Raw genomic sequence first — 15,658 nt, 5'->3', positions numbered from 1 at the left:
GGCTGTGACGTCACATGAGTAGGGTCTATAGTCCCCTAGTCTTTCATGCATTACCCAACACAAGCACTCCCTGCTGACGGATTTCGTTACTACAATGGACATTAACCCATGATGGTGGTGGTGGTGAAGCCCATTATAATAATAGGAAATGAATAAATAAATGAAAACGTTAAGTTGACAGAGTTCTAAATTAGACTTATGCGTTATAAGCAGGGGTGCACATAAGTGGTCCGCATCCGCGCATGCGTACTGGACGTAGACAAACTGGCCCTCAACGGCTTCCATACGCTTTTGCGTACCGATGGCTGACCACTGTATTTGCGGCGGACACGGGAAAATAACTTCTCAAAATGTCGAAGAGGCAGGCCACACTGAGTAATTACTTCCGTGTTCCCCCACCCCCGTCAAAAGACAGACAGACGACAGAGACGTCACCGGAGCTACCGGGAAAAAAGGACTTTTGCTGAAAAGTGGCTACAAGAGGTACCATGGCTAGAAGCAAATGATGCTCGCACGGAAATGCGGTACAAAATGTGCTGAGAGAATCCCAATGTCGCCGATAAGAGCAGCGCATTTTATGTAGGGTCAAAGAATTTCAGCCATCCAAACTTTGAAAAGCACGAAAAAAACAGAGCATGTGGCAATTATGCAAACTATCGATGTCAAACAGGACCCCACTCGCCCTATGGACAAGTGGCGGAATAGGGCGGAATAAAGGTAATGAACAGCGACATGCACTGACAAACGCGTTTTTGCTCGCATTTTACAAAGCTAAACATGCACGTTCAATGAGGTCTTATGAGGAGAACATCTCACTTTTAAAAAGGCTTGGAGTTAATGTGGGAGCCGCATAATGCCCTTTATTTTGAATTGGTGCTTTTTATTGCTTTACATTTCACTTCAAAGTAATGGCAATTTTGTTGTGCCAGTTGATGTTAATCAAGCATTAATTGTTAATATAATTAATTAAAGTTAATTGGCTCTAAGTAAAGCTCGTCATAAATTTATCGCATCAGGCGGGTCGGCTCTCAAGCTCAATGAGGACCAAGTCACATCTCCAGGTCCTCCTCTGAGAACCTGGGCAAAAAAATTATGTGCACCCCTGGTTACAAGCTGTTTATTAAGAATATGTACAGTAAATGCAAAGTCCTACTAAAAGGTTCAATCTTCACCTGTAACACAGATGTTGTAAAAGTAATGACTTCTTTTATTCACAATTGTGGGTTTATGAATTTAAAAACATCAAATGTAAAAAATTGCAAATCAAATCGCAATACGACACAAACATTGCAATTAGGTTTTTGTCGAAATCGTGCAGCCTAAAAGTACAGTACAAGAGTAAAAGACTTATTAATGAAGGTTGATGATATTCAAAAAATGGTTCTAGAAAACACTTACCTCAAGTGTCCCTTGTTTGTGACATTTCTGTAACAGGAAAATGAACATGACAGATGAAATAAGTATGTCCAAATGAGCATATTTTTCTTAGTTGTGTATGGAAAAAACTACAATATAAAGCAGTCCAACCAGCCAAAACAAAACTGCAGTGGTACCCCGACATACGAACGCTTCTGTATACAATATATTCAGATTACGAAGAGGTTTTCGACCTTTTTTTTTGCTTCATATTACGGAAAAATATTCAAAACACGAGAGCTACAACGTACTTTACAAGATACGTATGTACTTTCTGCTTTCAAAAGTCGCGTCATAAGATCCTGCCACCCTATTGTTTATAATCTTTCCCATCATGCTTTAGTAACACTATCCTGCTCTCCTATTGTTGATGACCTTTCAATTTGTGTGTCGCAGTATAATGTGCACAGGCGCTGTTCTTGCAGCGGATTTGACGTTTTCGCCAAAAGACCACAAGTCTCCTCACGTTTCTATCTTGAGATAGGCACCATCTTGAAACAGAAGGAACCCTTTAAAGCAGTAACACCTTCGAAGAATGCGACTATCCTTTCATGCAAGAGCAGCTAGTTTAACGATGAGATGAGGAGACTTCTTTGGATTTAGGTAGCCCTGGGTAGAACAGAATAGAACATAATTAGCCTCTCTAACCTGCAGAGAAACAAATTAGAAGGGGGCTTAGATGCTCCCAACTTTCAACACTAGTGTGCTAGCTATATCCGCCAATATGGGATATCAGTTGACCATTTGCGGTGCGTTGCTGCCACCTGTTGGTCAGAATAATTCGCTGCATCTATTTTGTGTGTCAGTTTGGTTCACAAGCTCTTTCACTTACACAGTGCGGTGTCTAGCGGTAGCATTGACGCTCGTGAATCCTTTGTTACGTTTCTGCCTCGGAAACATATGTCTGAGTATTTTACGTTTACTTTAACCAAGTCTATGCTATAACATTTGGATGGGCAATATATGTTTATTTCTGTGGTGAAGGATCATATGTGCAGAACTTCATAAGTTGCTGTTCGTGGTATAGAAGCCAGCCAATGCTTAAGGTTGGCTTAAGGCGCAAGTAAGTGTGCTATCCATATAATAGTTGTGTATATAAGTGTATTGTGGAGTTTGCTGTACATTGAATGTACATTTTTTTGTGTAGTAGTTTCACAATATTAAGACGAGTGACTTCCCATAAAAGCAAGAAAAGACAAAGCCTTGTGGTTTATGGAAGTGCATTCAATGTGAGCTGGCTGTCGGGCGGTGCACAAAGGAAATGCACTGTTTTGGGCAGTACAACTAGTAAATAGCAAATCAAATAGAGTACCTCGTTAAGTGGTTACATCTTAACACTGAACAACAATCATGGCTAGGATTAGAGCAGACTACAGTCAAATAAAACTGGCACCCTTTTATTAGTTCCAATATCATGCGATATAGCTGCTCCAAAGAATCAAATGATAACATGTGTAACCTGTGTTGCATGGCTCTGTGCTGCATGACGCGATCCGATCCCCCTCGTCCAGGTCAGGACAAATATCAATCACTGACAAATATATTTGAGCATTATCGCCACCTACTGTTTCCGAGTACGGAAGTCAGTTGTCACCCAAAACTCACCTTTGGGTTATTAACTGTTTTGAGGGCAATTTTCACTCTGGGAGGCGTTTTCAAATTTTTGCGTTTTCACCCCCCCCCCCCCCCCAAACACAAAACGCCGTCACTATGCAAACAACAGGATTCTGCAAAGGTTTTTGCGTTGTCATCCCTATTGCCATGTAAACCACCCCTTATTGGTACTGTATGCTTGAGAAGGATATAATTTTATGTTGTGGCTGGTTTCCTGCTATCAGAAGAAAGCTCTTATGGTGTGATTTACATTCACAATCAAACATACCTGCACAATTTTACTATGGACTACAGTGCCGATGGTGCCCGCACAAAGCCTTGGCGCAAGCCCTTTGAAGAGACCTGCTTTCCCATCAATCTTAATGATGTGTTTTGCTGGAACAGGAACACAAAGAAATATAAAAAAGGTAAGTGAATAGTTGTACCGTAACAACACAGGGTGCAACAACACATGTACCAAACTGTACAATACAGTGGTCAGTTATCTGTGCACTGGGGATGCAAATATTTTCAAATTAAATTAATTACACAATTTGTTTGACTCACCTTTTTAAATTTCAATCACATATTTAAAGTTATGCCATTTCCCCACAATTTGTGGCCAGAATGTCATTTTTCAAGCTATTTACTTTCTTTCTTTTGCCTTCAGGCATGACAAATCCAAACAAACATGCAGCATTTATGTGTGTTTACGACTAATTCAACCTGAAAAGAAAAGGCCAGACGGGAGAAGCCAAAGTTTGATTTAGCTGTTCCTCTTGACTTTTGGTTAAGCAAAAGTTGGACTCATTAATATGCAGCTGACTGGATCTAATTAAAATATTCAAAATGTAAACTTCAACTCTGCTCTGATTGAATGTCGGTGGCGTGTGTGTGTCATTGGGAGGCTTATGGCTGTTGACAAATGTGTGGTGAGTTTTCTTCAATGACACTAAAGAACTGTGATTTCAAGACCTACTATTTGCAGAGTAAATTCATTTGCACAGTAATAAAATAAAAAGCTTCACAGGTTAGGTTATGCTCTTCAACCAGAGCACGCTTCCATTTTGACTTAATTTATGCTTGAAATGGTTCAAAATATTGAAAAATGGATTCAGTAAAGCTTTAAAATGGCATTATTTCATTTTCTTTAAAGCAAAACTAGGTAACTTCAGTTTTGGTCGATTTTAGCGACGCCGGTGGACAAAAGCGGTGGTGTTTTGCCTTAAGGAAGAATACGTTTCCCATGAGGACCAGCGCACACTGCATAGTGTCGTAAAATCATGATTTCCCTGTCACCTGGAGATGGATTAAACGACATTTCTGTTTCAAGCAGCTGCGTGAAGGAAGAGTAGTAATAAGGTAATGAATACAGTTGTGGCTAAATAATAGCATATGATAGTTAGCAACCGTGTGGGTTTGTGTGGCTAATCCCCCCACCCCACCTAAACTCATCAGCGTTGACGAGTTCGGTTGATGTGGGGGGGGGGGGGGGGGGCTCACACCAGCGAGTCAATGAAAGCCAGGGCAATGTTTATTTTGAGTATGCCTTTTTTTTCCCCTTCCTCGGACAAAACTGTCTCTTTTGTTGCTCTGCCATCTTTGCAGAATTCACGCAAAAGCGTTCGCATCGACTTCGGTCTTCATAATGAATGGGGGAAATGACGTATGCCTTAAAGCAGTCAACACATTTGTAGTTATTTTGTGTGGCAGGTCCTCAAAGTTACAGTAATTAGTGCCAGTGAAAGCGATACAACCCCCTCAAGATATAAAAGCGGTGTCATTCAACTAGGTTACCCAGTGTTGCTTTAAATGTTCTTCTTATTAAATTTCTCTTTTATGGGCAATACAGCATATGCAAACAAAAACCAAGATAAAAGAAATACAAATAAACAATTAAATTACACAAAATAGAAAAAAAAAACCTATCCACCTCCCCTGCGTCACTCAAATTCTAGGATTAAAGGAGCAATATGTAAGATTGGTGGCATACCTGTCAAGTTTATGATTTAAAAATAGTGGCAATTTTAATATATACTTGGTCTTGCGCATTGTCAGTTATTATGCCGATGACGTCAGTGTCATAATCGATGTTAGACTAATATGCAACCTGTCCCAACTTCAGTAAATAACAAATTCAAGATTTGTTGACTTTGTGAATTTAAAATGATACATTTTCTTAGTTTAAACTTTAGACCTGTCATCTATGGTTTACCCTGAGTAAAATATTGACGTTATTGCACTGAAATCTGGTTTGTAAATACAGATATTCCAAAACGCTAAAAAGGCCTGATCATTTGATTGTACCAACCAGGCTTCTAAGAGTGAGACTTACCATAAGCAAAAAATCCAGGCAGGTGGTACACCTCTCTTCTAAAAAAATGTCCAAGGGTCGGCGGTAGTGGCTCGTGTCCGACCTAGGATGACCAGGATAAATATACAACAGTTGAAAATGACTGGTCATGCACCTCTGTGACGTTGGCTCACAATCAGACGCAAATTTATAGAATTATGTCTTTCGTTTGTGCTGATTTTTTTTTTTTGTTTGGACCGCTATCGTTTTTGAGATATTCATAAATGAATGCCACTATTCCGGGTCCATTTTGCAATAAATGGGGGAGCTGCATGGCGTTATCACTCGAAATTAATATCTCAAAAACAATAGCACCACAAACAAAACTTTTTACAGCACACACCAGCACAAACCAGGGATTCCCCTACATCAACAAATTGTGGCGCACCGCCACACCAAAATAAAAGCCGCCACGCCTGGCAAATGAGATGTATTTTATTTATTTATTTAAAAAAAAAAATTTAAGAACGTTTCAAACTAGCGGCAGCCGAGTGGGTGGAGTTCAGCGGAAACCTATTGATTGTGTATTGTAATGTTCGTAACTACACGGGGCCCCCTTAAGAGATGATTGGACTGGGGAGCTATGACGGAAGGGGAACGAGTAGGAAGAATGGGAGAACGAGCGAGATAGTGAGGGATAGCGGTCTCATGTCGTGGCAGCCCGCTGTCAGTTTGTTATTATTTTTCATTATTATTGTTACCACAATAAAGTGGGTAAGCCAAGACAGACTTCTCTCCTTCTTCCCCATATCCCGGACATAGCAGTAGTTTGGATCGGACTTTTCGGCGAAAGTGAGCGGTGGACGGCCGTCTTGGACGGAAAGCAAAGTTTGACTGAATTTGCGCGGAGTGGCGGGACCCAAAATTAAGCCTTGCTCTATTTTCAGAGCGGTGGTCACAGTACAAGATTTATTAGTACAAGCAGAGTAAAACGATACATATTTACGGTACAAGAAAGTCGTTTCCGTGTCCATCAATTGGTAAGAAAAAGCTGTTTGTACAAGTGACGTGTGCGCTGCTCCGGAGCTTTTTTTTTTTTTTTTTTTTTTAATGGAAAAAGACTGGGGAGGGAAATATATTTTTTGTTTTAATAGAATTTCTAGGAGGACAAACATGACACAAACATTCTTTGAATTCATTAATATTGTAATGAAGTTAATCTTGTGGTGGCATCGTACAACAGAGTAGTCACGTGGTGCGTTCATCCACTGCAGGGAAAATAAACATTTAATAATGAAGGCTAATTATGTATTTCTAGCCAACTTAGTCATTCCAATAGTAGGCTAATATTAGAACTGTCCCGACTAGTCGACATAGTCGACGTCATCGATGATGTAAATCCGTCGACGAGCACAACATCCCGTCGACGGTTAACGAAGGGTTAAAAAATATATGCGTGGAAAGTTCAGAATGTCGGATGCTCTGTATGCAAGCGGGGAAAGCGGCACAAAGCCAAAAAAAGCGCACCAGAGTGTCCAAAACATTGACTTATTTCAAAGAAACAACGGAGGGTACACTCTTCTGTCCTGTCTCTTCAATGCCAAGCTTGGCTGCACGTCGGCCGTGAATAAACACCTCAAGCGCCGTCACCCAGTTATTATTTATTTATTTATTTTTTCATTTTAGTACACTAGAGGGTGCTGTCGCCATACTGAATAATAATGTTTCATTGACAATGGGCCTATAAGTGCTATTAGTATTGTCCTTAATGCTAACTGAAAGGTTTATTTCATGTTATGGTTTATTTTATGGTATAGAAAATTATATAAGGTTAAAAGGTCATAAATATATACAGTATATACAGTGATTGCACTCAAGGGAGAGATTGTCAATGATAAGGTAATAAATTAAGGTAAAGGCAATTCATTGATATATAAATAAGGTTTAAAAGGAAAAAGATGAAAAGTTTTTGCTAACTTCTAATTGTGTTGTTTTATTTGTGTGCACCGCAGCTCTTACGGTGTGATTACATCAAGGATGGAATAAAAGTTGTAAACCATCAGTTTAAGAGACCACCTTTTCAATCGGGATGCTACACTAGTTAATTCTATCAGCATTTGAACTCATTGTTTATTTGTGATTTATTATTGTATTTACGTGTTTATTTGTACTTTAATAAATAATTTAAGTGTTCCAATATGTTTTTTGTGAATTGATAAGCGTCAACAAAAATTTCATTGCTAAATTAGTAAACAAAAACCAAAAAATATATATATATTTTTTTTTAATTATTAGATTAGTCGACTAATCGTAAAAATAGTCGGCTGACTAATCGGGAGAAAATTAGTCGTTTGGGACAGCCCTAGCTAATATAGCTAGTATCGATACATACACCCAGTGTTGCTATCATTATAAGGCTTATACATGGCTTTTAATTTTTTGTGGCTCCAGACATACCGTATCTTTTTTACTGTGGGTCAAATATGGCTCTTTCAACATTTTCAACACCCTGAGTCACTCCGAGAAAAAAGTCGTATTATTAGGTAGGGTAACGTAGCTGTAATCAGCTACGCATTTTACATACATATACCGTAGCTGAGAGCTACGACATCAGCCTCGCTAATGAAATATTTCAAAAATATCTTGGTTCCTCTTGGGGGGGAAAAATAATGGAAAAAATAAAATTCGCCGTGGCACGACATGGTGAGGCTGTCCGACTCAGATGCAGCCCACCACCACAGCTTCAAAAAATACTAGGGGAAACGATTGACACCATTTTTAATCAAAATGGGGGGCTGGTTGACCTCAGATTGACTTGTAGCGGAATGAAAAAGTAACTGAACCTTTTGGAATTTCTCAAATTTCTGCGTAAAATCACCATGAAATGTGATCTAATCTTTGTCAAAATCACACAGATGAAAAAAACTGTCTGCTTTAACTAAAACCACCCAAACATTAATAGGGTTGGGCATCGAGCATCGATGGGACCAGGTTCTAACACTCCGGTTCTCCCAGAACCATTCGAACCCTAAAACCTTTTTAAATTTCGATTCCATGTTTTGATGCCCTGACCGCCGAGTGGGGAAATAAATGCTGCCGAAAACCACGAAGACGAAGCCACGAGAAGTGCGTGTTTGTGCATTGCAACTTGTTTACAACCATGGACAAGGTGCGGTGACGCTCAAAATTTTGGCTTAACTTTACCGAAAAAAAAAAAAGACCAGTCAGCTCAGTGCAACATTTGCAACACAACTATATCATGCAAAGGTGGCTGCACAACCGGCTTAATGGAATATAGCCTAAGTGCCAAGTGCAAAACTAGCCGGGTGCTACGTAGTTGACACGCTGCGCCGTCAGAACCAGGTAAGTAAAACAATAAATAACGTCTGTCTTCTGCTGTCCCAGCAACCCGACGCTGGTTTAAGCAGTGGATGATGGATGGACGGATGGAATAGTATGAGAATAAATCGTATTATTACGTTGGGCTACGGTCGATATCACATGTAAATGGAACTAGATTAATAATAAATTCTTAATAATAAATTTTAAATTCATACAATTAAAAAAAACCGAGAAGACATTTATATAAACGAATACATTTTTAAATATAGATTTTTTGACCCTGCCTTTTTTTGTTGTTGTTTTTTTGGCCTTGCCTCTTCAAGGATTCGTAATCGAGAATCGTTTTTGAACCGGAATCGCTCAATTTCAAACAATGCCCAACCCTAAACATTTATAAATTTTTCATATCTTAATAAGGATATTATGCAAACAATGACAGAATGGGTAAATATAAGTAAAAAAGATCAGATCACATTTGATTGGGATTTAATGCATGAATGTGAGAAATTCTATAAGGTTCAGATTCATACTACTGTACAAAAGGATTGTAAATCGATAGCAGCACAAACGAAACTTTACAGCACAAACGATTAACATCATTTTTATATAAATCAGCGTCTGATGGGGGGCCAACTTCACAGAGGTTGTTCATGCGAGATACCTGACAGGCCTTGAGCAGTTTTACAAAGAAGAATGGAGCAAAATTGCAGTCGGCAGATGTACAAGACTGAGATTTATCCAGAGTGATTCACTGCTGCGATTGCAGCCAAATGTGGATCTACAAAATACTGACTTAAAGGTAGGGCTGGGCGATGTGGCCTTTAGTACATATCACGGTAAATTGAGCAGATTTACCTCGATAACGATAAATTCCTTAAGTGGACTTTTATACACAGTAATGGCCCGAATATAAGACAGCCCTGATTATAAGACGACCCCCTCTTTTTCAAGACTCAAGTTTGAAAAAAAGACTTTTTGAACACCAAATTAATTTTTATACAGAAAATTACAGTACATCCGCAACAAATGATTATAACACTATATTTGAGAGAAAAAGCATGTGATTTTGCCTCATTTAAATCTTAATATCTGAACATTTAAATATGTAAACTTAAGTGCAATCACATTCGTAAATGAATGGCTTCTGATTTTTTAAATGTAAATAAACCAATCTAATGTGATAAAACAACAAAATTGCAGTAACTGCATTAACCATCAAAGTGAAGTCTAACTAACCTTAGTCTTGAAAAAAATCTGAATAAGGAAAAATGTTGCAACAAAATAATGCAAACTGGTTAAACTAAACAGAGTAGCTGAGATCTGTCATGACAGAACATCGCTTCAATGATATTTGGCGCCATCTAGCGTCGTGAATGGGGAGAGTAGCTGAGATCTGTCAAGACTTAACATCGCTTCAATGATATATGGTGCCATCTAGCGTCGTGAATGGGTATAATGTCTAGACCGCGAATATAACTTTTTCAATGTTATTCCAATGCAAAAAACACCGTCTTATATATTATATTTGGCCCAATACGGTAATTTGAAAATCTGAATAAATGCATGAAATATAAATGAACCATTTCTCGTTGATTTGTTTACCAGCTTTCAATTTAGCATATTTAACATTTGTACATTCAGTGTAAACATTACAGTACAGTAGTACCTCTACATGCGAAGTTAATTCGTTCCAGGACCTTGTTTGCAAGTCAAAACGGTCGTATGTCGAAACACCCATAAGAATACAGTATAATTCCATTAATTCGTTCCACAGCCCGAAAAGCTACACTAAATCATTAATAAATACTGCTGGTACAATTACAAATAGCAATTACACAGAGCACAAAAAATAATACATTTTGAATAAAAATCGGAATAATAATGGGCGGCTGTGGCTCGAGTTGTCCTGTGACCAAATGGTTAACGGTTCGATTCCTGGCTACGATTGCCCACAGCCAACATCAGTAATCGATTTATAATTGAATCAGAGCCTCTGAATCGTAATCAAATCATTAGATGCCCAAAGATTCCCACCTCTAGTAGGAATGTTGTGTTGCATAAGTTCTGAAATAAACTATTAAAATCCTGGCGATTTTACAATAATAACTGTCACCTTAACTCAGTGCTTCTCAATTATTTTCTGTTGCGCTCCCCGAACTCTCTGCCGCCACTGTAAATAGGATCATTTGTTTATAAAATTACTATTTTAAGTTTGCCTCTGCCTGACATTGTGCCCTTTTTTTCTATTAAAGAAAAAAAAGTAACATACATCAATTTATGATAAACTTTATCAACATTGTTTTGTTTGTAACAGAAAATACTTAACGCGCATCAATTTGCCTGAATTAAAAAAAAAGTCACATCCAAGCTGTAAAAATACACTCAAGGTACATTTTTGACCATTTGATGCTAAAAAATAAAATGTAATAAAATCAGTAAATAACAAATTCAAATTGATTAGAAACATTAACTCATAAGGACAATATGCCAAAAAAATTGACCAAAAAAACAAAACTGAATAAAATGGAAAAAAAGTGTCTTTGGACAGGAGTTGTTTTTATTTTCGCTGCTCACAGTAGACATGTGCCGGTTACCGGTTTCACGGTTTACCGTGGTGTGAAAACGTCGCGGTTTCAAAACCACTAAAATTTTCCGTCATACCTTAGTACGGTATTCGCTATTTTTCATGTGCCAAAATGCAGCCGAAGTGGCTTGGTGCGGCAGCGCTCACCCTTCCCATTTGTTGCCGTGAGTGTCAGTGACGCTATTCTGCTAAACAGCCAGCAAACCCAAAAACAAACCCTTCAAACACAAGGCGTACTTTTCTTCAATTTATTGAGCTCTCAAACCGTGGCGAAATATACAAATGAATACATTTAAAACGTTATACAATTGTATTTTTCCACATGTGAGAAGGTTCAACAGGATAGCAGTAGCACCATGAAAAAGGTCGCTAAAAACAAAACATACATTTTCCTTTCAAATTCAATATACAAACTAACTAAAACTTACAAAGACGAATGTTAGCCTAGGCTAAGCTGGGAGAGCAGCTTCGTCGACGTTTTATGTCTCACAGCCGCTGAGTGAGAAACAAGCTTGAATGAAGGGGGGAGAAAAAAAAAAAGGATCGCGTCAAAGATCGCTAATTGCGAAAGGAGGTCTCACTCCTCACTTTTTGTTTTAGATAATACCTTTCCTCAACAATATTTACATTTTAACTTATACATTTTTAACTAACTTATTAACTTATGAATTCTTTGTTCTTTTTAACACAAAGGCATGACATCATGTAGAAGAAAGTTGACACAGTGGCTGAAAATGGCGAAACTTCAGCTTCTCCCCCTCAAAAAAAGTCATACAGTATATATTTTTAATTTTATTTAGAAGTGTTTTTACTTTTTTATAGCAATTATTTTGTTCTTGCTCTAATATTGAGCAACTTCAGCTGTGGCTGTGGGTATAGTCTAGGTTCTATTTATTTTAATTTTATATAAAATATTTGTTATTTTTTGTTAATTATTTTTCACATTAATTTATTTTCACATTATATTCATGTTCCAATTTGCAAAAATGTTCTGAAAAAAAAAAAAAAAAAACCTGTTCAATGGAAAAAACTTTTTTTTTTTTTTTTTAATTTTTTTTTTTTTAAAAAAACCCATACATCTAAAAATTTTGGAGCTATAATTGCAATACCGTGATACCGTGAAACCGCGGTATTTTTGCTCACGGTTATCGTACCGTCAAAATCTCATACCGGCACATGCCTAGCTCACAGTATCTCCTCCTTTGCAATGGTGTGGGGTTATTTAGCATTGAGCATGCGAACAGTGCTCTCTGGTTTGCTGATATAACACGGACAAAGCGGGACGATTGTTGGCAATATTCGGCACGTTTTCGCTGAAAAACAATCAAGCGGATTATCAATGAGATTAGGGTCTAATGTCTTTAATTGGCGTCTTAATTGATTTGGCTTCCGGCTATCCGCTATTATCATTTTAGACACAGTAATCAGTGGTCTTTCCTCATCTCCCACTGTATTAAAAGTCAAAGCCAAAAGGCAAACGGCCCGAAAAAAGCGCATTCTCAGCGGCCGAGGGAGAACCGTAGGTGAGGGCGGTCATCGTGACGATCCCAAGCCGAAAATGGCACTTCTCGGGTGGACACGTGAGACCCGGAGAAGACAGTGGGTTGCTGCGTGAGTCCGGCAGGAAAACGGCTTTCGAAAACGGCGCACAGCTCTTCATATCTCTATTCTGTGTGCTCTTGCTTTGTTCAAAAATACTGCGCACACTCTGAAAATGAGAGCGCCACTGCCACCCACTGAGTGGATGTGCAAGTACACTTTATTCTGCTACGGCAAAAAAAATAAATGTTTCCTGAGGACACATGCGCCACCCCTGGCATCGCTCTGTGCCCCCCCCCCCCCCCCCCCGGGGCGCGCTCCACTATTTGAGAAGTACTGCCTTAACTTATGCTGGCGAAAGGAGGTCAGAGGAAGACCGACGAGATTGTAGACATTCTACAGCCGTATTGTCAAGCCAGTTCACTTACGCGCCCACCATGCTCATAGTTTTCTATCATTTTTCCTTTTTTCGCCACCTTCACAAACATTCCTGGAACCCATGTTGATTGCTCTCACGAGAAAATCCGCCATGCATCCATCTTGCGGGAAAACAAAAACTCAGGCGCTGTCAAAAATCCTTCGTATTTCGAGCATGTCGTCGCATGTAGAAACAAATGGCAAGTCAAATTGTAAGTCGGATGTCGAAAAGATCATGCGTCGAAGCGATGTCGAGGTACCACTGTATATAAAAATAAGGGCTGTCAAAATTATCGCGTTAACGGGCAGTAATTAATTTTTTAAATTAATCACTAGGACTGAACGATGTTGGAAAAAACTATTGCTGCTATTTTTGGGGGGTTTGCGATATTATATCGCGATATATATATATTTTTTAAAAGAAATTTTCACTAGATGACTTGAATAGCTGTTTGGAAAGACTTTGGATGACTCGCAATGACCAGTGTACAGTGATCCCTTGTTTTTCCTGGTTAATGGGGACCAGAACCCGCCGCGATAAGTGAAAAACCACGAAGTTGCGCACCCCGCCCCCCAAATTTTTATTTTTTTGTGTGTGTGCTCAATGTATCTATTCAGATTTAGCATTGGAAAGAAATACATATAAGGCATGTTTTTCTCACTTTTCCCCCAAAGTATGGTTTTAAAAAAAATGTGTGTGTGTGTGTATATATATATATATATATATATATATATATATATATAAATAAATGGTTTTAAGCACTTCAAATGTAATAATTATGATCAGTTTTAAACATAACTGTCCAACCAAATCATTTTTAAACAAGAATAAAGTAATGTAGTAGAAAATTGCTTGGCTTTATGAAATACTCTTGGTGGACATGTAGAAATTACAAACTCCTCATGATCACTTCTGGCATTTAATTTATATGTCTCAAACGTCTACACACACATTCATTCAAAGCGGCTTCCTTGCAGAAACTGTTTAACAAGTTAAACGATGATTGACAGCTGCTGCGCTGTGATGTCCGCTTCTTTGGCAAGATCAAAGATACCAGTAGGGCTGGGCGATATGGCCTTAAGTACGTATCACGGTAAATTGAGCAGATTTACCTCGATAACGATAAATGACGATAAATTCGCCCAAGCGGACTGTTATATAATTTGAAAATTTGAATCAATGCATGGAATACAAATTAACCGTTTCTCTTTAAATTTATTTACCAGCTTTCAATTTAACAATTGCACATGCAGTCTAAACATTAAGTATAAAAAAAAATCTTGTAAACAATACCAATTCTAGTGTGAACTTATAACACCCTGTAAGACTTGAAAAATGTACAACATTATAAAAATCAATCTGACGACTGTGCAAACATGTCATTTTAACACAAATGACTTGCAGCTTTAACAGTACACTTCTGACAACTTATTGGTAATGGTTGCTGTGACATAATTATTCAACACAAGTGTTTACGTCAAGGTTTCAGGTTTTTTTTTCCAGAACATTTTTTAATACATGCACCCCCCACGCAGACACAACCAGATTAAAGCAGTATTGCTCTGATGCCAATACAACATTTAAGATTTTATGATGGCAGAATCAAGCAAACACATACAGAAAAATAGCTGTAGCGATTAAACTGTCATATTATATATAGGCTTCACTGTTGGATTATACTTTATGCTGAGTGCTTTACCATCATGAAAGATTTCAGAGAAATCACAGAGATACCAAATAACGCGACATAATGATTGCTAGATGAAGTCCGTGCCCAGTCCACTCATTAATTTCAGCCGTTTCGACAAGGTTAGAGCCGCTATCCGACTCCATCACGTTCATTTGTAGCGTTAGCCGCTAGCGTTAGCCTGTGGATTGGCTACCAGAAGAAAGCATCCTCTCCTGAAATCGTGAGAACCAGGGAGGACAGCGGGTGAAAGCCCGTCTGGAACCCACCAAGAGTTTACCTAATGTCGGGTGAAAGTTTGGCGAAGCTCCCTTAAGCCCGACTCCATCATGTTTGCTTGTAGCGTTAGCCGCTAGCGTTAGCCTACCAGACTTCTGTTTGTTTGGCTTCCTGAAAACCACGTGACTCCATACGTAAGCACACTGACTTCTTTCTTAAAGGGGAATGAACATAGCCGAACAAAGCGGGATAAAAGACTATATTTTCTTGTTTTATTAAATTACCGAATTTACCGACATGGTCAAAATTACGTAGGTCATCGTGAAGAATTTCGGTAACGGTGGATTTTAGAGCTGGGAATCTTTGGGCACCTAACGATTCGATTACGATTACGATTCAGAGGCGCCGATTCGATTATAAAACGATCATTGATGCACCCCACTTTTTTTTTTTTTTTTTTTAATTTGTTTTGTAAATTAGTTCCAAAATTGTTCAAAAATCCTCTCAGGCTAAACCAAACTACTATTTCAGTATCAAGTTAACATATAGCAGTAAAACAAAAATAAC

The 15,658-nt window shown here is 38.4% G+C and overlaps 1 protein-coding gene across 1 annotated transcript in view; it reads right to left on the bottom strand.

The window, feature by feature from the left end:
• Window positions 1-15,658, bottom strand: part of LOC130918437 (mitochondrial carrier homolog 2-like) — a 46,548-nt gene that overhangs the window by 25,662 nt on the left and 5,228 nt on the right. Inside the window, exons 2-4 of the mRNA XM_057840132.1 lie at window positions 5,345-5,426; window positions 3,299-3,405; window positions 1,399-1,425 (exon numbers count right to left, since the gene is read on the bottom strand). Of these exons, the coding sequence (XP_057696115.1) occupies window positions 1,399-1,425; window positions 3,299-3,405; window positions 5,345-5,426 (216 nt within the window). The remainder of the gene's footprint in view (window positions 1-1,398; window positions 1,426-3,298; window positions 3,406-5,344; window positions 5,427-15,658) is intronic.

The sequence above is a fragment of the Corythoichthys intestinalis genome, chromosome 1 (assembly GCF_030265065.1).
Source record: "Corythoichthys intestinalis isolate RoL2023-P3 chromosome 1, ASM3026506v1, whole genome shotgun sequence".
Taxonomy (NCBI): Eukaryota; Metazoa; Chordata; class Actinopteri; order Syngnathiformes; family Syngnathidae; genus Corythoichthys; species Corythoichthys intestinalis.
The sequence above is the reverse complement of the archived record's forward strand: the minus strand, read 5'-3'. Positions and strand labels throughout refer to the sequence as shown.